This window comes from Lacerta agilis, chromosome 11 (genome assembly GCF_009819535.1).
Source record: "Lacerta agilis isolate rLacAgi1 chromosome 11, rLacAgi1.pri, whole genome shotgun sequence".
Lineage (NCBI taxonomy): Eukaryota > Metazoa > Chordata > Lepidosauria > Squamata > Lacertidae > Lacerta > Lacerta agilis.
The window spans coordinates 33,867,626-33,892,593 of record NC_046322.1 but is presented as its reverse complement, the minus strand read 5'-3'; the positions used below and the strand labels follow the sequence as shown (position 1 = coordinate 33,892,593).

The 24,968-nt window shown below is 41.8% G+C and overlaps 1 protein-coding gene across 1 annotated transcript in view; it reads right to left on the bottom strand.

Annotated features, from left to right (window-relative positions):
• The window catches only part of ADGRV1 (adhesion G protein-coupled receptor V1), a 236,135-nt gene that overhangs the window by 38,512 nt on the left and 172,655 nt on the right, over positions 1-24,968 (bottom strand). The window contains exons 84-85 of the mRNA XM_033164758.1: positions 21,007-21,185; positions 1,597-1,754 (exon numbers count right to left, since the gene is read on the bottom strand). Coding sequence (XP_033020649.1) covers positions 1,597-1,754; positions 21,007-21,185 — 337 coding nt within the window. The remainder of the gene's footprint in view (positions 1-1,596; positions 1,755-21,006; positions 21,186-24,968) is intronic.

Here is a 24,968-nt window from a genome sequence, read left to right as displayed (position 1 = left end):
ACACATTACCTCTAAGCAAAATCATGTAATTTTGCTTCTCGGAATTCCTTTCCTATCAGGTTTTTCAGGTTAGTAGGTAGACAATACCATTTTTAATTGCACAAGGATATCTAGTTCAAGTCCTTGCTGCAAAATAGGACTACCCACTAGTGACTATTAAGTCACAGATCAACTGATGCAGTCTGTAACAGCATACAAAAATTAAGAAGCAGATGCATGGGAGAAGATGCTTGAAGCAAAAATAATTACAGATGGCTCAAGCATGTTGCATGCCACCTACAATAAACACACACACATACACCAGATGACGCAGTCTATTGATGCCATCCACATCACCATTTTTATTAGTACCATGCCATAATCTTGCTTTGTGAAAAAGCTACCAGAGGCAGCCTCCGTGATCTAGAACTTTATCTCATTAATTCATTGAATTTATGTGTTCATTTTAAAGATGGTCTAGCTCTGATGGGCTTACCAGCCCCCATGTTTGCTACTGCAGATGGATAACAAACTACGGCAAAAGAAGAAGTAATAAAGGCAATAATCCACCTGGCCTCTTCATGATATCTAAGGTGATAACAAAAGTTATATGAAACAGCAGGTACATAAAACTGACTTGAGCAGCAAGACCCTAAGCACACTAACTCATTGAACCCTCTGAGTTCAATAGGACATATTCCCCTTAGGTAGGATGACAGCCTCAGAAATGCAGCTCCCTGTCTTAAAACCCGCCACTTTTCTCAGCGCTCTTTAGTTTAAAAGAATTTGAAAGAAACAAATGGCAATCTAAACTTTCCTTTCCGCTCTAATTGTCTCAGAAGTTTGAATTAAATAAGCCAGGAAGTGGGGGGAGGGGGGAAAGGGGAAATGAGTACATCGTGTGATCAGATTGTACTTCTTTTTTTCTTTCTCATGAGACAAAGGAGTTGGGTCTCCAGGACCTATGCCAACAGGAAGTTCACTAACATGACTTCTTCCTATACGTAGAAATAAACTCGCAGAAGATCAAAACAGAATGAATAAAAATAATGGCAAAAGGGATCCCCAGTATGTTAGGTACAGTACATTTGGAGAGTTGCTCACTGACTTTAGATCACTATAAGTGCTACACTTAAACTTATCTGACCTGAGATTTAGAAGAAAAAATCTATGGGGGCAAAATCTGTGGGCAAAATCAACAAAGACTGTCTCAGCACTGCTCAAAATGGATGAGAGGTGCTGTTTATTTCAGTGGGGCCTACACAGAGAACTTTCTCACAGATTATGCCCTAAAACGGTGAAAGACATGGGTGCAAAAAGGGCAAGCCATTCCAGCACTTGGAGAGCTGCATTCACTCCATCGACTCTGCTGCGACATGCCAGCTCCATCAGGCCTCCTCTCCCACAACTGTCATCTGGCGGCAGCCATTTCACCAGGCTGCTTCAGTGGGAGAAATAGGAAGAAGGACTTCTTCACCTGTTTAATTTCAGCATAACACAATAGCTGTTACAGGCACAGGAAGCCTTCCAGTAAGAAAGTGGCTACCTATTTGGAGAGAATGGTTATTGCAGGAACCTGCCTTGTTAGTTTGATTAGGACCATTCCATTTTCCATACCTGCAGCATTCGTTCTTCCTCTGAATACATCATCATATGCTTTCCACTGGGGAGTCACCTGGTAGGCATGGATAAACACCACAAATACCACCACCAAGCATACTAGTGGAACCAGCACAGCAGTGAAAAGGGCTGCATAAATATTTGGGATAAAGCACCTGGAAAGAAAGAGGAAAAACCAGGTAATTTCCAGACATTATAGGCAGTTTGCATGGTGCAAAGGGGGGGGGGGAAGGAATCCAACGTTTCTTTACAAGCTACAAATTGTTTAATTACCTACTCAAATAACATGACTATTTATTTTCAAGTGGTCTTAATTGCCTTGTAGATCTTGAAATAATGAGAAATCATAATTATTAAAATGTGATTCATTTTCTTCTTATTCCAATATAAACAAAAAGAGCTAAGTACACAGAAAATTATTTTTTACAGTTCTAAATATGTTTATTTAATATGGACACTTAATTACACCATTTCTTTAAAGTGCGCTGTGTAATTTTCCATTTTGAGCATTTGTAACCACAAACATCTATTTTTTTAATAAAAAAACAACAACAAAAATTCAAGGAGTTTGGTGTGTAATGAAAGGCAATAATTTCCATTGTAGTTAAACCAAACTACATGCCACTTGGAGGCTGAAGCCATTTTTCTTCACCGAACTACCTCCCCCTGCCATTTCCTCCTTCTTTGTGGCTCTTTGCTTTTTTCATCCATTTAAATTATAACTTACACTCAGTATTTTTACACTGTGGTGGGGAAATGGGTGAGGCTAGACCTCTATATTCCAATTTGGCAATCAAGGAACAGGTGGAAACAAGTACTTTCCTTCTGCAAACCCAACCGTGGGTGGGCGAATTAGGAGGGGGAGATGGATGAGCATCGCATTAGTCAAGGATGGATGAAAACACTGAAATTCCATCAGTGGAGAAGAAGGTAATGTCGCATCTTTAAGGAAGCTTTTTAATGTATGACATTTTAATGTATTTTTAATCTTTGTTGGAAGCCTCCCAGAGTGGCTGGGGAACCCCAGCCAGATGGACGGGGTACACATAAATTGTTGTTGTTGTTGTTGTTGTTGTCTTCCAAGGACAACTTCACTGGAATATTTTGTACAATGAACTTTAGCTTCTAGCACAGAAGCAGTGGCTCTAAGTTGGGTATCAAGACTCAACAGGCTTTAAGAATTCAGGACGCTTATACTGAGTCAGGACATGGATCCATCTAGCTTTTAGTACTGCCTACACTGGCTGGCATCATTTCTCCAGAGTTTCAGATTGGAGACATCCTCAGTCCTGCCTCAAATGTGCCACCCATTAGCTACAAGCCTTCCCTAAACTCATACATATTCAGTTCCCTTGACTTACTTACTTACAGTTCCCTTTGCACTTGCTTGCATCCTTTTTTAAAAATGCAGCACTGTTGAAAAGTACAGTATGCCTTTAGTATGTGCTAGCATTACAGCTGCTGCCATTTTGTACTCCCCTTAGTATAATACTGAATTTCTGGATTTCTCTCAGTAAAGTGCTTAGGACTTTCATCTACATCATTAAAGACTGAAACTCTAAGCATGCTTATCTGGGGAAATATCCAATTGAACTGAATATGGCTTAATTCAGGCTAAACACATATAAGATTGCACAGACAATGACACATATGTTGTTTTATTCAGAAAATAAACAGGTTTTTGGCTGTACGGGAACAAACATTTTCAGCTCAAGAATTCCTATCAACAGGATGTTCCTGCCGTTAATCCACTCTTAACATCTTCAAGGAAGCACACAATCATCTGATATTAGAAACTTCATGAAGCATGAAGGATAAAAATATACGTCTGGCTTAAGAAGAGAAAACATCATTGTCAATTTAGTTTCCAATGAATACAAATAGATTTATTTTTCTCCATTGCTAGGCACAAAGCTCCGAGTAGATTCCATTCCTTTGGGCTTTAATTTCTGAACTCTGTTATTTCAAGGAGAAAAGATTTATAGTAAAAATTTCAATTTTTTTCGGAAGATATGGTGCACCCATGACTACTTTGGATTTGAAGAAGAGTTTGGATTTGATATCCCACTTTATCACTACCCGAAGGAGTCTCAAAGTGGCTAACATTCTCCTTTCCCTTCCTGCCCCACAAGAAACACTCTGTGAGGTGAGTGGGGCTGAGAGACTTCAGAGAAGTGTGACTAGCCCAAGGTCACCCAGCAGCTGCAGGTGGAGGAGCGGGGACGCGAACCCGGTTCCCCAGATTACGAGTCTACCACTCTTAACCACTACACCACACACTGGCTTTCTTTGCTTTTTACATAGCAAAAATAAACAGGCAGGGGCGGGAGAGAGATACAAAAAAACCAAAGCTACTTATTAGTTCTCCAAAATATGAATGTGCAATGTTTATTAGTACAGTCATTGTGATTTAGGCATAAATATGATGCAACCACCCATGTGCAGGTGGCTTTACAAAGGGTTCACAACAGATGTTCTGGACATGCACAGGTGGGCATACACTCCAGTATGCTGGGCCATTATTGAGGTACGGGTGGCACCCATTTCACACGGGGGTTCAATTCCTAGTCCCTACGTGTGTTGCAGAGTGCGCATAAGCGTGCCCCACCCCCTTCCGGGTCCAAAAGGACACACACGCCAGCGGTCGCACATCAATTGGACGCACCTAAAATGGTCACTGATTGTATTGGAGACTCACAGGTCTTAAATTCCTAGCTGTGCACCTGTATTACTGTGTGTCTGCATTGAGCCTTATGCCGATTCCGCCAAGGTGTGGGCAGCTGTACCTACGCAAACCTGGATCTTTTACGTAGTATTTCCTCTCTAAAAAAATGTAATGCAAGAAAGAAAGAAAGAAAGAGAGAGAGAGAGAGAGAGAGAGAGAGAGAGAGAGAGAGAGAGAAGGGCCTACAAAAACTAAACCGTAGCCATGGTTCAACTGCAAAACTAACTTTAAACAAACTACAATCTCACTGTCAAGACTGACAAATCACAAAACCCAGGGCTGGATTAACCATTAAGCAAAATAAGCACTTGCTTAGGTCATCAAGGGAAGGGGGGGGCACCACAGAAATTTTCCATTGCCGGATTTACCATGGACCAGCAACTCCACTTTTCAATTTACAAATTCTGTGACAAAATCTGTCTAAATTAAAGAACAAAAGCACAGGATTCAGCTGTAAGATAGTATTGAAATTGTTCGTATCATGGAATAAAGTGGAAGTATACAAAAACCTACAGTAAGATGGAAAGAAAGAGAGAGAGAGAGAGACAGGGTGAGCTCCCGTTGCACGTCAAAGTGCAAGTAGGTAAATAGGTACCACTCCGGCAGGAAGGTAAACGGCGTTTCCATGCGCTGCTCTGGTTCACCAGAAGCGGCTTAGACATGCTGGCCACATGACCTGGAAGCTGTACGCCGGTTCCCTCGGCCAGTAACACGAGATGAGCACCGCAACCCCAGAGTCAGACACGACTGGACCTAATGGTCAGGGGTCCCTTTAACAGATTGAAAGCACCTTCCTATGCTCCTAATTCTAGCCTGAACAGGGCTCAATGGCCATTCTAAGAGGACATCATGTACAAGGAACATACATACTTTGTGCTAACTCTATACATTTAAAGCCATATCATACCACTTTAAACAGCTATCGCTTCCGCCAAAGAATCCTGGGAACTGTACTTTGTTAAGGGGGCTGAGAGTTGTTAAGAAACCCTTACTCCCCTCTTACAGTGGTTAAACACTCCATCCCTCTTCCCAGGGAACTCTGGGAATTGAAGTTCTGAAAAGGGAATGGGGGTCTCCAAACAACTCTCAGCACCCATAACAAACTACAGTTTCCAGGATACTTTGGGGGAAGCCATGACTGTTCAAAAAGTGCATATTATTGCCTCATCATGCCCTGCGCAAGACAGATGGCACACATGTAACTTGCTTACATTAAAAATTGTACTTTCCAGTGCAAATGACACTGCAACACTCTCTACCAAGCCCAGAAAGCTGCCTGTGGACAAATGTCAGCTCCCTCAGCCTGAAAGCAAGATGAGCGCCACACACCCCGTAGTCACCTTTGCCTGGACTTAACGCTCCAGTGGTCCTTTACCTTTACATCTAAAGCACCAATTTAAAAACCAGGGCTTCCCCCAAAGTATCTTTGGAATTGCAGTTTGTTACAGGTGCTGAGCTGTGTTAGGAGAATCTTAACAAACCACAGTTCTCAGGATTCTTGGGCCTGGAGCTATAACTGTAGAAGTGGAACATGAGACCATTAAATGCACGGTGTGGATATGACCCAAGCCTCCTGCAGCGGTCAATGAGTGTCTTCCTTATCTGGCACCTTACTCTTTCCCCAGCACATTGATTCAGGGAACTGAGCTCTGTGATTTGCTGGGTCCCCTAGCTTAAAACGTGTTAAATATTAATATAGCAATTTTTAGTGCAATTTTTAAGAACCATGTTGACATGCGCCGTTGCAGTTATTGTCAAAAATTGGAGATGCCTCAGACATTATTACTATTACTATTATTACTATTAAAATTTGTATACTGCCCTATACCCATAGAACTGAGGGTGGTTCACAACATAAAATTACAATTAAAAAAAACACAAAATGCATAACAAAAATAAGAACAAAAACAAGCCAAGAATCCATTCTTCCACAGGACATTTAAAGGGACATCAGATGTCAATCAGCCAAAGGGCCCTCCTATAATAATTCTCCTTTGGCTGATGCTCTCTTGTCCCAAGAATGGTCTCTCTGTGTGTCAATGTCTTTAGCCAGTACAAACCAATTCATGTGTGGGCTCATTCTTTCCTTTCTGCAGTGTGAATTGCATATTGTCTCTTACACTGCACAACAGACCTCTCGTACTTACGGGACCGCCTCTCCTGGTATGCCCCACAAAGGACCTTAAGGTCCACAAATAACAATAGTTTAAGGGTCCCCGGCCCAAAAGAAGCCAGATTATCCTCCACAAGGGCCAGGGCTTTTTCAGTGTTGGCTCTGACCTGGTGGAATACTCTGTCTCACGAGACTAGGGCCCTGTGGGACCTGACCTCCTTCCACAGGGCCTGTAAGACAGAGTTATTCTGCCTGGCCTTTAATCTAGCCTGATCCCCTATTCCTTTTCCCTTTCCCTTCTTTCTGAAGAAACTCTTCTGGGTCCCTACATTAAAATTCCTCCCTGGTCTCCCTACTGGCCTAGCATGACTTACCTGGCCAGTTAGCCCTGGTGATCCCACTGATCTTTGTTTTTTATGCTGTTTTTTAGCTGTTTTAAAAGTTGTTTTAATCATTGTCTTATATTTGCTGTTAGCTGCCCCGAGCCCGGTTTTTGGATTGGAAAGGGCGGGGTAGAAATAAAAATTTATTATTATTATTATCACTGGATTCTGCTGCCTCTTTATGCATGGTGACGACTTTTAAAATGACTGTGTGCTCTTTGCATGTATACTCTTTTTGTCCCTGTAGCTTCCTTTGCTGCCCACAGGATGATGTGGAGAGACGCACAGAGTGCGATGAGCGCATCAGAAGAGTAATCTGGTTTTGGCCAGTTCAGTTTGTAAACAATGGTATTACAATTTGAGAGTGTGTGCATATTGTGGCAGTTATTTACTTTTTTAGGAGAAAGCACAAAGGCAAGTATCTCTGAGTGGATTTAGTCTGCAAATAGCCCTAAATCTACATTTGAAAGACCTGAGCAGAGATTCTGAACCCAAGTACCTCTTATCAAAAGAACTGCATCTGGAGTTCCCAGCTGATGAACAGGAAACAGCAGACACATGCTGAACTATATATGTAAAGGCAGCAGTACAAAACCTTCCTATTGGCTGCCGGTGCTGCTGCATGCTGTTGCTGAGCAAACATTAAGACAAATGCTTGAGGTTACCACTGGCTCAGATGTTAGCTTGTTTGTTCTCTGGAATGAAGGGGGGGGGAGGGGACAGACATTTGTGGCTGCTTACATCTAAAGCATGGCAGACTGTGAGTCTCAACTCTCTGTGCTACAAAGAAAACACTAATGAGATTGCTATAGGCATTTGTTGTTACAGAATAAAACGGGGAGCTATCTTTTAGTCTACCAACTTTTATGGGTGCTAAAGATCACCTAATGTAGATTAATTGCCCCTTAGCTATTCTGCTGCATTCATAGTCAGAGTCTTCCCAGACACTAACTTTCTTTCAGGAGGGCAGCACAGACATCATACATCTGCCCAGATGATACTGCCTCAGTTCCAAATAAATCACAATTTCCCAGGGATCGGTCAGTTTACTATGGTTACTTGAGGGTTTTCTCTCCCCCCACCCACCCACAACAAGCACAGTTTTCTGTGGGAAAGATTATGAAGTAGTGTCACAGGCACCTATTGGATTGTATTTTGTGATGTAGGCTAACTTCCAAGCCAGCCAATAGCTCCTGTTTTCCAGTACACACATTTCTTTCTAAACATTTTCATGGTGCTTGCAACCCCATAATAAAACTATGTTGACTGAAAATATGGAAGGGATAGAGTGGCATTGTGCTTGAGGCCTCAACCCAACTCCTGCATACTCAGAAGGTTTGAAGATTGGGACAAAGTGAGCAGGCACGATGCCATTCCCTATGCTCAGTCAATGCAGCTTCGTATGAGCAGACTGTGTGTGCTTGCCCTAGTCTCTATCAAAGCACATACTGCTAGTTATGAAAACCCCAAAGGCTGCATCCAACATTCTCTGTCTGCTAGTGCAAGGGCTCTTGCATCAGTACATGAGTGAGTTTTAATGCTGCACAACAGGGAACTCCAATGCAATAGATGCACTAGCAGAAACTCATTGTGCAACGGACCACACAACAAAGGGCTCATCCACACTTTCCTTTGCGCCTTTATATCTTCTGTTTGCCCCATGATTTCTAGCATGGGTCCAATAGGTTTCTCTTTTGTTCTGCTGCTTTCCCTGGGGAAAGCCCACTGTTTACTGAACAAATGTCAATTCACAGAAAACCCAACTGATGTTTTGTCTGATTCAGCAGTAAACCATAGGCTTTCCCAAGGAAAGTGGCAGGACAGAATGAAAACCTCCTGAACCCATGCCTAGGAATCACAGGACAAACAGAAGAGTCAATGATCCCAAAGTTACCAACAACCTGTTTATGCATTTTCTTGCAGTACAAAACAAAACATTTCACCACTGGAACAAGCATACTGCCAAGTGATTTTAACATAGATTACATTGCATATCACCCCAGGTTTCCAAGGAAAGCAAGGCTAGCCGCACCCTCATCCTTTTTATTATTTTAAATATAACAAAAATTCAAAAATACCACATGTGCACAACTTATAAACAATCACTAAATTAAAAAAAAACACATTTAACTATTAAATACAGCTGTACCTTCATTCTCAAACACCTTGCAACTCAAACATTTTGGTTCTCGAATGCCGCAAACCAGGAAGTGAGTGTTCCGGTTTGCAAACTTTCTTTGGAACCCGAACGTCCGATGTGGCTTCTGCGGCTTCCGATTGAGTACAGCTTGGAAGCTTTAGGGATTGAATACAGGCCCATTTGGCAGGCACTTTTGATCATAAAGGTACAACAACTTCATAGTTGGAATGTAAAATTCAACAGCATGTGATAACTTTTCTAGTAAGTCTGATAAGTCAACCAAAGTTATTTAGTTGTGGAACAGAAGAAAACTGAAACAAAAACTAAAGTCACACCCTTCCTTTTGCACATATGCTGGACTTTCCCTTTATTACTATTTACAGAACTCTTGTTTTGGATTCTCTTTCATGCAGTGTACCTGACTTCACCAGAAATCCCCTTAACTGCCAATGCAACATCAACAGGGGATTTTCTCTACAATGCATTCTGCTCTGAGTGCAAGCAACTTTAAAAGTAAACAGATGAGCTGTATCAACTGTTCACGTGTCCCAAGTTTAAAAACAGTGGTGGGGTTTACTCACTTTTAGACTTGATGCCACTGCCTGCAACACAGTTTATTTTTAATTGGCATTTTCTTGAAACAAATAATATTCTGGATTCATATCACAGTGGAGAACAACAACAACAAACAACAAACAACTCAACTTCCCTCCCATTAACAGTGGTTTTTGCACTTTCACTTTTGTTGTTTGTGTGTTTCAGCTCATCCTTTAAGATCTCTGTAGGTTGTATTACAAATTTTGGTTTGATTCTACCAGATTGTAGAATTATGTTTAAGAGGAACTGATCAAAGCTGGGAGTTGTCTTCTTTTTGGAACTGCACCTACCGGTATTTTGATGCTTTTTGAAAGAGTTGTAAAGCTGCAAATGCAGTTCAGGATTCATTGCATTTATTTCTGGAGTTGGCTTCCTCCTTTGTTGTTTGCAGTGCACTGATACCTTGCACTTTTCACTCCATATATCAGGTGAAGTGGCCTGGTTTTCGTTAATGTGCTTAGAAACTACTAACACTGCATTAATTCAATTAAAAGTACATTCACTCACCCTTTATCTCCCTTTTAAGCAGAATTCATTTTGGAACTCTAGAAAAACTGCTTCATGAAGGACAGGGAGCTGGGTTGGTGACACCCCTAGTTTCAGGCATTGTGCGCTATATACAGCTGTTTTCTGTTTCAATGAGAAAAGACTTCTACAGCTAGCAGGTCACCACTCAAATTATTTATGTCTCTATACATTTCAAGATCTTTACCAGTTTGATTTATCAAACTCTACTGAACACTGTAGGCTGAAGTCACATTTCAGAAGTTTCAACATAAAAGGAACAAGTTCAGCGATGATAGATGTAAAGTTGAATAGTTGAATAAGTCAAATCGCTGTGTGCTGTAATGTTGAGAATGATTGGGAAGTATCTGTGTTGTCCCAAAAGCTATTAAATCAAATGTGAAGAATCGGTGTTAAGGGTATATCAGAACTATTCCTTTCCCACCACAAGAAAATGTGATGCCAAATGTTATCTTGACTATGTTGCATGAGTCAAGAATATGTGAGTTTTCATGTTCAGGATATGCAAAGGAAGGGTAAGAAAACAACAAATAAGCCTGAGCTCCAGTAAATGAGGACAAATATCAAGTGAGTCTTGTAGGACGGGTGACAGGTTACAAAAGTGACCTTTAAGAATGATAATGTAAATCTGTTCCATCTAACTTTATTGATTAAAGCAGTTTAGACTTGTTTTATTTGTCTTTTATACAGAAAAGTAGGATTATTTTTTTTATTTTAAAAAATCAAATACATTTGTAATGCAAAACTCAGCTAAATTTTACTTAGAGTAAATCTACTGAAATTAATAGACCTAGCATTGTCACCTTTGTTAATATCAATGGGATTACTTGGAGTAAAACTTAGCTGAGTACCACCCACAGAGTTTAATTTTGCAAGTGGGCAAAACTGAAAAATCACTCCTGATTGAGATTCTGAGTATGTTTGTGGTTGGCACTGTTAGTCTCTAAATTACAACAGCTGAGCGATAATCAACATTAACCCTGCTCAGAGTAGACCCACTGATATCAATGGTCATAAGTAGCATAAGTCTCTTAAGTTCAATGAAATCTACTTTGATTATGACCTGGGTATCACCCATAGTTATTAAACGAATGTGCGATCAGCCTATATTCACAGCAACTCAATGCTTTCTATTTTTGTCAGCTATAAAATGTTCAGGTTTTGATATCATTCTAAGAAGAGGAATGCTGGGCAAACATCTCTCTCTCTCTCTCTCTCTCTCTCTCTCTCTCATAAAATATTTCTGAGTATCTGTCTGATTTAACATGCATACAAAGGGGGCGGGGAAGGTACACAATCATTTGCAGAAAGAAAAAAAGTATATAGTCTTCTGTCCCAGGAGTACAATATTGCTACCACACCTAGTCTTTGGCAGTGTTTAAGGTGTCACAAGACTTGTTTTTGGTGCAACAGACTAATAACTCCCCATGGAAGTTAAAATCACCACATATCATCTAACATTTGAACATCTTTGTGTGCGCAGCGATCACACAGCTAAATGCACATCTTTTCCAGCTCCACATCTAACACTTTACGCACTGAGAGTTGCATCCAAGTCAGAGCCCCACTGTGGTCAGTTAAGATGAATGCAGGTGTAGATGTCCATCCACTCAAGTACCTAGGATTTGCTTGCAGGAAGCTTGTGCCAGATATGGAAACATTGCATCATGCATGGGTGTTCCACTCATCCCGAAATACTGTATGCTGCAACCGTTCTAAAATTAAATGCTAAATTGTTCTTCACAATCTAAAAACGGCCACAGTTTCAATCAGCAAAAGCACACTTCTTTCCTCATGTAGACTTCAACATAGTATTTCTGTAACAAGGTAGCATTTCTATTTTAAACATTTTTGAGGTACAACTCACTGATTATTGCCTGGGGTTTTTTTTTTTTTTTAAAGGAAGGGAGGTTCCTCTGTTTCCCCCTTGCCTTGATGGTGGTAAATATTTGCAAAGTTATAAAAAGCTCTCAGGTAAAATACTACAGGATTTTTCTCCCACTGTAGCCCCATGTTCGCAATGAAGGAAGGACTTGTGCCCACAATGAAAGTAGTACTTAGCAACACTGTCTACAGAATAGCATCAATGTATCTCCAGCACTATCTTATACAAACAAGACAAATGGGTAGAGGAACTCTGCTCTGCTGCCTGTCGGCTGCATTTCCATTGATCCTGCTTACTGCAGAAAAGTAGATGTCTGCCAGCATAACTGTAGTAGCTAAAAGACCTTTAGAAAGGCATGTAAATCACTTGTAGATGCTCTCTGTTTCCTCTACTTCTTCAGTTTCTGTGCTGCCTAACACAGTTGTGCTCCGCTGTTTTGCCACACCTGGTCATAGTGATGAACAATTTGTTGTGCTGGCACATCATGGCCAATTCTTGATATAGATATAGTTGTTTCAGTGATGGCGTTATATGTCTTTATGTTGGCGTTTACATTTTGTTAGTTACCTTGAGGGTCTTCATTGAAGGGGGAAAGCAGAAGACATTTTAAAGTGCCATTAGCAGTGTCACAGCATTGCCACAGTAGCCCTTCTGATGTCACTATTATTTGCAAGTAACTGCTTCATTGTACAAATTTGTGCAGCTGGTAATGCTCAGCTATACTAAAAAGGTAAAGGTAAAGGGAACCCTGACCATCAGGTCCAGTTGTGTCCGACTCTGGGGTTGTGGCGCTCATCTCGCTCTATAGGCCAAGGGAGCCGGCGTTTGTCCGCAGACAGCTTCCGGGTCATGTGGCCAGCATGACTAAGCCGCTTCTGGCGAACCAGAGCAGCGCACGGAAACGCTGTTTACCTTCCCGCTGGAGCGGTCCCTATTTATCTACTTGCACTTTGATGTGCTTTCGAACTGCTAGGTGGGCAGGAGCTGGGACCGAGCAACGGGAGCTCACCCCATGGCAGGGATTTGAACCGCCGACCTTCTGATCAGCAAGCCCTAGACTCTGTGGTTTAACCCACAGCGCCACCTGGGTCCCTCAGCTATACTACTGGGCACCATTTCCCCCAGAAGTCCTTCTCTGGGTTGGAATATTAAATGGGATTCTACATGTGCATATTAAGACTGCGCACTAGAAGCCAGCAGCTTTACAATCACATACACAAAAGACTTAAGCAGTGCTCTTCATGAAGTGCTCACTGATTGATATGAAATGAGAGCCCTTTACAAACAAACGACCATCCCCATGCATAAATTAAGCATGTGGAGAGGGGAGCAGAAGCACAGGTTCTGCTCCTCATGTCGTATAGATCAACCTTGTCATTGTGCATTCAGTATAATATCTGAAAAACAAAGCCTACACATGTAGGCATACACACGTAGCCTCTTACCTGACTAGAAGTCCTGAGCAATTGTTATTCTTGATTGCATGGACAGCCCACAAACCCAAAGATAAAATGCCTTTTTGTATGTTATGTTTCAAAAATATACGCAGTTCTATGCACATTTCACCTTAGTATATGCACGAGAAGATTCCTCATTCGCCATGAATATGGCAACCAATTAACCATAACAAGGTCCTTACACCAACTTGCCGACTTCCCCACTGAGCAGGCCTCTAACAGTTTGGGGTGCGTGGTAAATCTGCCATCGGTCAACCAAGAGGGCAGCCTGTTCCAGGTCACTCTCCTAAATACACCAGGGGTGAGCAGGGCACACACACACACACACCGTGCCCATGCCCCAATTGGATTGTGGGCAAGGCCCACCCATATAGAGGGTCCAGCATGAACAGGTGGAGGGCAGCTCCAAGCAGTCATCCCCTCCCCTGACCATGCAAGAAGTTGGTGATTCTCCCTTGCCAGCTGAGGTTGCACCACTGGCAACCTCTGCCTCCCTATGCTGGAGCCCCAGGGGAGCAGATATTCATTTTCAGCTAGTAGTCCCTTGAGCAGGGTGAGTACCAGTTGCTCCAACAGCAATTTAAAGGGAAAAAATGTGGCAGCAACAGATCTTACATATTTCACTTTTAAATCGGATAAACAATGTTCTATGGATTATACCTTAGGCCTTCACAATGAATCCCCTTAATGCATCAGGGTGGGGTGGGGGTGGGATATTGCTTGCTAATTTCATTGATATTTCTAAAACTTCTGTAATTGGAGATTGAATAAAAGATTGGCTCTCTCTCTCTCTCTCTCTCTATATATATATATAGGTTACAGGATGGCTTTTATGTTAAGGGATTTCTATTTTGGGATAATGCCCAAAAGAACATACAAGGGTGTGACCCTGTGATTGACAACTGATGAACACACAGGTTAATCAAGTAAGTGCCCATCACTTAAAATGTTACACAAGTGGGGCCTTTCAAAATGATTGAAAGCTGCTTTTTGAAGTTCAAGCTGTTGCCTTTATCTAATTAAAGTCTTAACAATTTGAGTCGTGACTGAGCCATTATTACCCACTTTAATGTTCTTCTTGGTACCAAGATACAAAAAACCCCATCAGGTTGTGCTTTTTTTAGTGTGTAGTTGGGGAAAAAATAACACAGTCAGAAAGCTGATAACATGCAGTTTGAAAAATGGGGTGGGGGACTGGATTCACCTAACTAATCAAAACAAAACAAAAAATCCTTCCAGGATAAACTTAGTTGGTTTCTAAGGTGCTACTGGAAGGATTTTTTATTTTGTTTTAACTATGGCAGACCAGCATGGCTACCTACCTGTAACTCTAACTAATCAAGTTAGCACAAGCCCTGTATACGAGGGCTTCTGAAACAGGCCTTTCCCCTCCCAACTTCTCCACTTGCCCCCAAAATTGGGATTCATGGAATTGAGAGAACTCCAGCAGTGTGCAGGAAAAGGAGAGAGAGAATGGTTTCTTCTGGCAAGTTGCAATTGTGTGACACTTAATCCCATTCATTAGGTGCATGTGTTTAAAAAGCACTTAAATGACAGTGAATGTCAGGGACAGTATGCCCACAAATTACATTAGGGTAGAATTTGCTCCGTTTCTGTACTTCAGCTTCCAGACCCTCCTTTTCTTCACCTCCATCTTTGGGCAGTAAAGTTTCATTGCATCCTTGCAAATACCCTGAAAGCATTTCTGTTTTTTGCGCCTTACACCTGTCACACACTCTGTGCTCATTTTTTGCAGCCAGTGCAAAACAGATTGAGGCTGCACTCCATCAATGGTGGCACATTACGATAGATGTAAAGATGGAAGTTTTCTGGGTCGTATCCACGCAAGTTGTATTCAACACAAGGTAAGGGGCAGGACAAAGTGTGACTGCTGCCCAGATTTCAAAGTGTGCCCACCAGTTCCAAAATGCTGGCAAGCCCTGCAATATGGCATCTCAGCAGACGGAAGCAACTGAAAAGCCTTAAAATGCTTCACAAATAAGTCCCAGCACGCCTTTGATAGTTTTGCAGGTTATTAATAGGAGGCTGTGCAGTTCTCCTAACAAACTGGAACAACATTGCCAGATAGTGTTCTGCAGATGCAATGTTGGCAGTGAAATAAGATTTCTTTGCTGCCAATACCGCTACAGAGTATGTTCTCAAACAGGCTCTAAGCCATGTTTGGTTGGATTTGACCCAAGTCTTCTGCCATCTGCACTCCAACATATTCCCAACTGCTTAATCTTCAAGAATGAGGGGACTGTATGGGGGAGCATGTTGCATTTTGAGACACCGTTGGTTCATCCTGCTCAGTATTTCCTGCACTGGCTGGCAGCATCCCACAGAGGAGTCTTTCATAGTCATATACCTGAAAATGCCAGATTGACATGGAGATCTTCTGCATGCAAAAGTGCAAGCACTCCTAAAGTGAGGAGGTCCCACATGTCTCTTTATTACAAGGTACCAGTTTTAGACATTTCCCTCATCCACAAACCCTCTCACTATGTCCAGTGCAGAATTGTTCCCTCTCTTCCCTTGCAGTATTCCCAGGGGTAGTATTCAGGTAAGTTTTATGCAGAGTGGATCCATTGGAATTAAAGAACATACCAGTAACCATTAATTTCAGTAGGTCCACTCTAACTAGTTGAATACCACCCCAGTTAAATATATTGGGCCATAACAATGTTTATACATCAAACATACATTTAAAACAACTATGCACAGCTTTCATGGTGCCCATGATGTTTTGAGTCACTCCAGCCAAAGTGAGGCTTTACCTTGGATGCTGAAGTCCCTCAGAACAGAAAATCTAGAGATTTCCAACACCAGGCTGAACACCGCCTGCATGTGTCAGGCAGCAAGGTGGGAAGATATTCAACAGATCATTTTATTTACTTATGTAAGTATTTTTACGTTACTTTTCTGGGGAAATGCCCTCACAAGGGACTTACAAAATCTACATTACAGAACAATAATAAAAAACAGAAAGAATAAAATCAAAACAGCTATTTAAAAACGCAACACACTGGCAGCAAATAAAGTCTTATTATTATAGCTCAGCTGGAAGGTTTAAAAAATGTCAACATCAGAATCAAAAAACCATCAATAAAAAGAAGCTGGATCAGATGGGTTTTTAAAGCTTTCTTAAAATTTGAAAGGTGCATTTAAGTCCTGATTGTGGGCTTCCCATAGACATGTCATTGACTACTGTGAGAACAGGATGCGGCACCAGATCAGCCTTTGGCCTGATCCAGCAGAGCTCTTCTTTTGGTTTTAAGACTGTTTTCCATGAAAAGGGAGTAGTCTAATATGACTACATCCGGAGATAAATAACTAATCTGCAACATAATAATACTTTTTAGACAGCATATGAGATTACCGTATATACCCGAGTATAAGCCGACCCGAATATAAACCGAGGCACCTAATTTTCCTACAAAAACCTGGGAAAGTTTATTGACTCAAGTATAAGCCGGTTCACCTTTGCCGCTGTGGAGGAGGAGGAGGAACGAGCAGCCCGAAAGCAACCCTTTGGGCTGCTCCTTCCTCTTCTTCCTTTGCCAAGTTTGCATTTATGCGAGCAGTTCAGGAATGGAACAAACTGCCTGGGGAGAGTAAAGAACCGCCGTTCTTGTACACTTCTTAAGGAATGGTTGACTGGGGAGAGCGGGTGGCGGCACGAGTGGAGAGAAAGGGCTTCTTTCTCACCACCCCCACCACCCGCCTCACTCGAGTATAAGCCGAGGGCAGCTTTTTAAGCACAAAAAATGTGCTGAAAAACTAGGCTTATACTCAAGTATATATGGTAGCTATCTTGCATGTTATTTGTTGGTTGAACATGAACAATGTTTACTGGCTTACAGTAAACCTTTACTTGCTTACAGTAAACAGAGATGACTGCAAGCTTAAAACATCTAACATGAAATGTCAGTGGCAGACTGTTTTCAAGTTTTCCCAGGGGGATTCCTTGTTGAGTAAAAAAGGGCCTCGCCTTTAAATGACCCATTTGCTTAGTTTCCAGTCCCAGCTTAACAGACGGTTTGCGGTTTTATTAAGTTTATCTGGTTTTGAAAATAAGAGCAGTCGGCAGCTTGCAACCTGTCTAAAAATAAATGTGCGTGTTATCTTAATTTTTTAAAAAACAAAACCCATCCACAACTAATTGCGGAAGTCACAAAAAGCCAAATCATTCCCTTTTGCTTCATAAGAGCTCTACTAACTTCCGTAGGTGAAGTGTAAAGATAGATCTAATTAATGCAATACCCCAATATTGCATTATTGGCGATATTGGGAAATAACAAATAATAATAATATCATATATATATATGACCAAAGATGAAATGGTAAAAGGCGATGGTGACACATTGGGCAATAGTGTATTCTAGAAACTGCAAAGAAAGAGAAATCCCAAGAAAAGAACAATGGCTATACAAACTGATAGAATTTGCAAACATGATGGCCAAAATAAGGAACCAGGATGAGAAACAGATAAATGGGCGAGTGGGAAAGCCTTGGAGAATATTTAAAAAGTTATGATACTGATACTAACCTACAAGTAGGGGTAATTTCATGAGCAACAGGTAACAACAATGAAGTAAATGAAAGGAGAAAAGGAGTGTGGGGAAATTAACAGATATGCAGGAAAGTCAGGTATATCTAGAATGCCACCAAGTGTTGGATTGGGAAGTCTGTAGAGAAATTTTGTATGATGGAAAATGTATGATGTGTAAATAGAAAAATGGAAAATGCATTAAAAATAGACTTAATTAATGCAGTTTGTATCAGTGCAACAACAGGGGCATATAGTTTTGCAAATAGCAAGAATCAGGGGATATGCATTTCTAAGTATCCAATGCAGTTTAAGTATGGCATTAAATGTTTTTTGCAAAGCTATTGGTATTATTCTAAAACAGTGATGGGAAATGTCTAGCTCACAAGCCTAATTAGGCCTGGCCCAGGTCCAAATTTGGCCTTCCAGGCCATTCCCCACAAACCATGCTTTCCTGCCCCACATCTGTCATCAGGTGCAGGGCAGGTGTAGATATGGCAACAAATGAACAATCAGGAGCCTTAAATGAGCTCCTAACTTTCTTTGCAGGTAGGGCTCCCTCCCTCCCCCCCCACCCCAACCTAAAATATCTTACTATTCTGAGATGAGGTTATGAAAATTCAGCCTGCTCACTTGTGTTCCTTTTGCTAAACAAGCCCGGAAGACACGCTGCTGCAGAGTAAACACTTGTAATTCCTGTTATGTTATATAAGAACCTGCTGGCATTCATTTGGAGAATCAAGGTTAGGAAAGGGTGACCTATGTCACAAAGAGTAAAATATTAAAACTGTCTATCCCTGACGCCCGAATGACAGATTGGAGACAGCATGACAAGTATATACTGAATTGTGAAATCAAGTTAACGATACAGGCTGCTTTCTTAGACCCACTTGTCTGAGAGTAAATTTGGTGGGACTTACTTATGAGTAAAGATGATTAAAACTTCGGCCACAGATGAATAGTGATGCACTATTAGCCACTTCATTAACTTTGCAAAACATTTTTGTTGGTTTTGCTGCAATATACAGTGGTACCTTGGTTCTCAAACGCCTTGGTACTCAAACAACTTGGAACCCAAACACTGCAAACCTGGAAGTAAGCGAACTTTTTTGGAAGCCAGACATGCTCCGTTTTGAGTGTTACACTTCCAATTCGAGTGTTACACTGAAGTCTGTCTGTTTTTGCTATTTATTTTGCGTTTTTGTGGCTCTTTTTTGTTTTGTTTTTGTGATTGGGTTTTGTGGAACCCAGTTCAGCTACTGATTGCTTGATTGCTTGCTTGCTTGCTTGCTTGATTGCTTGATTGTGTGCCTGCAGTACATTGTTTATTGCTTTCATTTCATGGATCAATGGTCTCGTTAGATAGTAAAATTCATGTTAAATTGCTGTTTTAGGGGTTGTTTTTAAAAGTCTGTAACGGATGAATCCATTTTGCATTACTTTCTATGGGAGAGCATGCCTTGGTTTTGGAATGCTTTGGTTTTGGAACGGACTTCAGGAACGGTTTAAGTTTGAGAACCAAGATACAGTACCACTGTATTAAACAGGGCCACCCCTGTGGAAATTAATTAACTTTGAAAGGGAACACACAGAGAAGGAAAATTATTTGTAAGCATCTGTTGACGACTGAGATATGTGGACCTATTGTGCACTATGTGGGAAAAATATATATGTACCGTATTGGCCCGAATATAAGCCACACTTTCCCCCCAAATTCTTATTGTGAAAAGTCTAAGTGTGGCTTATATCCGCCACCTTACGGTATCACTGCTGAAATAGCTGCCCAGGAGGGCCATCGGGATTGCGGGACAATGTGTCAGGAGTGCATGCAGGAGCCAGGCCCTGGGACCAGCAGGGCTTTGCAGGACTGGGGCCCTCTTCAGCTTGTTCTGGAGAGGCAGGGCGCGGCCGCACAGGTGAGGCTGCTTGGTAACTCACTGCACCTGGGGACAAGAGCCGGCAGGGGATATAAGGCCAGCTTTTTCCCTCGGCTCTTTGCCACAGCAACGCATTCCCTGCTTAGCTGCATGCCGCCTTGCTTCTTGACCATGACTTCGTGCTTCTGGTGCCTCAACCCTCGCACTGTGACTTCATGCTTCTTGTGTCTTGACCCTCGGACTGTGACTTCGTGTTCTTGTTTCTTGACCCTCGGACTGTGACTTCATGCTTCTTGCTCTTCGACCCTCGGACTGTGACTTCATACCGCTTGCTGCTCGACCCTCGGATCCCTGCTCTTCGGACTCTCATTCCTGCCATCTTTCCCCTGGTACTGACGTGCCTTGCTGGGACTTGTTCGCTAACAGCCCGGACCGTGACACAATGGCATGCTGCCCACCTGCGACTCCCAAGCCTCCTCGGAGCGGTCAAAACAAAGGGGGAAAGGCCGCTGGCAAAGTGGTGCAGCTCCCTCCCCTGGAAGCAGTCGCTCCCAAGCCTCCCCCAGCACCGGCTTGGGAAGGTAGTGCCGGGAGGCAGTAGTGCTAGGAGGTGGGCATGCAGCGCACTCGGAACCGAGTGCTGGCACCGGCTTGGGGAGCAGGGCACTGAGCACCAGCACTGGCCACCCCTGTTCAGGGCAGCAGAGCCAGGAGGCAGGCCGCAACCGCAAATAAGCCTTGTATTTTAAAGATGCAGCTTATTTGCAGGTACGTCTTGTATTCGGGCCAATATGGTATTTCAGCAGAGGACAAATTGGATGGAAGACTTGTGCAAAATAGACCACTTGCAGAAGAGCAGAAAGTGAGAATGAAGGTTGGAATAGACTGAGGCAAGTTTATGCATCACTAATCTCACTCACCTTTTCCTGGGTTTTACATAATAACTTTACATTGTGGTAGTCTGGTAGAGAGGGGCATAATATGTTGTTAAAAGTTGTGGATTTTAGCCCATGTCCTGGCTGAATCTTACTCTTTCATGAAAAGTACCTTCAATAAAGTTGGCTAAACGGAATGGACAGTTTAAAAATAAGCAGCACACAAACAACCCATTAAGTGTGTATAGTCTATAAGACAGTTTTTTTTCATATATACTTACAGATCACTGTAGACCAGGCCATAGATCTGTGACAAGCTGTGATGATAGATTCCACGAAGGATGATTAAAAGTAGAATCACCACAAAAGCCGGAAGACCCCAACCCAGAAGGAAAAACATTAGATAGCGCCTTTCTGTGTGCTCATCATTCATCACCAGGACATACCAGAAATTAACAGCCTAGGGAATAATGGAGAGTCCTGAATCAATAGGCTTGATATGAACCACTAATTATAGTGCAAAATAAAATACTCATAAATATGCATTGGTTTACTGCAAAAACTCAACCACATTTTTGAATATGCTGAAACAAATAATATATATTTAAGGGTTTTCAGGATGGCAATTGAAGTTTTCAATCAGCACACAAGAGGTAAAGAAACAGAGACAAATGGCAACAAATTCATCTGCAGACAAAGGATCTACCAGTATTTTGTACAAGTTTCAAATGTTGACATTAAATATTATAATATTATAGTGTCCAGCCACAAACAGCTCATACTCTTCTCATTAATAAATGAATAGCATCCTAGTTAAATCCCATTTCAATAGCTTTAATATAAAGAGGTTATACAATTTCACCGTAAAGAAACATGTACTAAGGGCAAACTCTCCAAAACTCACCTCAGAAACATTAATTATCCAACTGAAAAAGATGATTCCCCCCAATCCAATCCAACAAAAGGCCACTCTTCCATCTCCAAACACCCCAAACATATTCTGCCCTCTCCTTATTTTCTTTAAAAATAGTTAATAGGCACAATGGTGCAAGCAGGGGCAGCAGGGAGAGCAAATCTTCCCTACCTTCCCGTCTCGTAAAATCCACCTTGCAGAGGTACTAAGAAATTGAAAATGGGGGTTCATGGCAGAAGTAGTTTTCCTACAAGCAGCAGCAACCAGGCTTTGTCCCTAATCAAAACGCTGGAGGTCAATCAAGAACTGAAGACATTTTTGTTTCAACAAACTTTTCCAGCTAGATGAAAAGGTATCCAGATGTTCACTCTGTTTTGAATATTTGAATATTTCCTGTAGAAATACCTTTGGTAAGAAATGCTACCCCTTCACATATAACCTATAGTGACTGTAGACAAGTGGTTTACATAAGAATTCTAATGCAGATATATTTAAACTATCTGGCATGAAAGACCAGAAAACAAATTACTCTGTACTGGAGGGGCAAATCTACTAATGAAGTGATTTATTATTATTATTATTATTATTATTATTATTATTATTACTACTACTATTATTATTATTTTAAAAAGATGAAAAGGTATCCAGATGATCACTCTGTTTTGTTTTTAAACCTATACTAGGTGGCTTTTGTACTGTTTTAAAATTATTTTAGCTGTTTTCAAGGCTATGTTTGTAAATAGCCTTGGAATACTGTATGCGGAAGAAGGCTATTCAAAAAATTAAGCATCATTATCACACACACACAAAAAAACTCCATCAGTAGTGCTATATGCCTGTAAAAAGAAGCAGCACTCATGTCATTTTCATCGTCGTTCAGTCGTGTTCAACTCTTCGTGACCCCATGGACCAGAGCACGCCAGGCACGCCTATCCTTCACTGCCTCCCGCAGTTTGGCTAAACTCATGCCAGTCGCTTCGAGAACACTGTACAACCATCTCATCCTCTGTCGTCCCCTTCTCCTTGTGCCCTCCATTTTTCCCAACATCAGGGTCTTTTCCAGGGAGTCTTCTCTTCTCGTGAGGTCAAAGTACTGGAGTCTCAACTTCAGGATCTGCCCTTCCAGTGAGCACTCAGGGCTGATTTCATGGACAAAGACAACAGGCATGTCATTTTACATGCCTTAATAAAAGCATTGTCTCCAGGTCATGAGAAGCAACATTTCATTTTGCAGTAGGGAAACTGAGTAGACTCTGTGTGTGGTTTGTCTTATCTGCCAATCAAGCTGGAAACGTCCTTCTGCTGTTTCCCTGTAAGCTATTAAGGGTGGGGCACCCAGCAGGGGGGTGGAACTGAGCCGAATGTGTTCGCTGAAGCAACAGTTGTACTTCTGCAATACTCAGCGGGAGTAAAGCGTGCAGTTCTGGAAGACACGCTTCAAGAAGGATGTAGACAAACTGGAATGGGTTCGCAGGAGGGAACAAAGAAGGTTGGGGTGGTAGAGAAAACAAGTCCGATGGCGAAAGGTAGCAGGGAGAGAACATTGAGCAAGGAGGTGATAGCACTCTTCATAACACCTGAAGTACAGGTGAGGGCAAAAGCTTGTTCTCTGCTGATGCAGGTTTAGGCTAAATGGGTTTAAATTGCAGGGGAACAGTTTTAAGTTAAACATGAAATTACCTAGATCTGTTGGTAGATGCTAATCAAGATGATCAAGGGTCTGGAAACCAAGCCTTCTGAGGAAGAATGGTTAAGGGAGGTGGGTATGTTTAGCCTGGAAAAGAGGAGACTGAGAGGAGATATGACAGCCATTTTCAAATATCTCAAGGGCTGTCACATGGAAGAAGGAGCAAGCTTGTTTTATCCTGCTCCAGAGGGTAGAACTCAAACCAATGGCTTCAAGTGTCAAGAAAGGAGATTCCTACTAAACATCAGGAATAACTTTCTGACAGTAAAAGCTGTTTGACAGTGGGAAAGTCTGCCTCTGGAGGTTGTAGACTCTCCTTCCAAGGAGGTTTTTAAGCAGAGGTTGGATGGCCACCTGTCATATATACCTACTTTATCAGGGTTTCCTGCATTGGCATGGATGGCCCTTAGGGTCCATTCCAACTTCACCATTCTACGATTCTATGAAGAGAAACTTAACAGTTCAACTATAGAACCAATTACCTGGTGGGGAGGTGGGGTCTGCTTTGCTGAAGGTTTTTGAGCAAAAGCTAGACAGCCATTTGTTTGGAGATGCTCTTGCTTTGGATATACTAGCACTGAGCAAGCAGCTTGATGGGATAGCCTACAAGGGCCCTTCCAACTCTATGAATCTATAACTGTTACATGCAAAAGTGTGTAAGAAAAGCTCAGCACAAGTTTAAATCGTAGCAATAGTGTGTGTGTGGGGGGGTGCTTTTGCCCACCTCATCATTTGATTTGCAGCCAACTATTTCCATGGCGTGCAAGCCATTATGCCTGCCTTTGAGAAACTGGAGTATGGCAGCCGTTTCTCCAATCACACATATAACCTGGAATGTAAGGTAGGGCCTAACTAGGTCAATGCCTGCAAGTGTCAGCCTTGCTTGTGCAATCCTTTCTGGGTAAAAATGATAACTAGCATTTGGCAGTTGGTGAGAGGAATTTTCATATCACACACACACACCCACACACACACACACACACACACACACACACACACCAGTTTAAAAGGGAGGATTCGTGCCTGCAAATGTGGCATCTATTAAAGTATTTAAGTAACATGAGATTTAAGAACCTGCACAGCACATGTATCTTCAGAAGTCTGCACATATTGAGAAATGGGAGATTGGGGGGCGGGGCGGGGGAATGTTGTATGCAGACAATGGATATAGTGATATATTACACACAGGCACACACATTTTCCTTATTTGCCTTATCTGTTATTTTAATAGCTCCCTCATCCTCTGCTTTCTATTCTCTGCTCTGATTCTCTGCTATGCAGTGCTATTTTCTTCTTGTGACATTAAAAGAGCCAACAAAACATTTGGCAGAAAGCAGCTCACTCCATGGCCTTGTATACAAAACTAGGCCAAGCTCCAGCTCTAGACAGATGAACCCTGGAATTTATTTATGCCAATTTGTTTAGTCAATAAGCCATGATCCCATCAATTCTATCTCTTGGAAAAAGTCTTGTTAGTCATGCAACACAGATTGTTTTCTAAGAACTGGTACTATGTGTCCTAACTCTTGTTTTCTGTATTTGTTTAACCATAGTTACCTACTTTCCTATCTCTTATCGCATGAATGATACGCAGACTCAACTGGGAACTGCAAAGTTTGGTGTGAACTTGGCTTGTTTGCCAT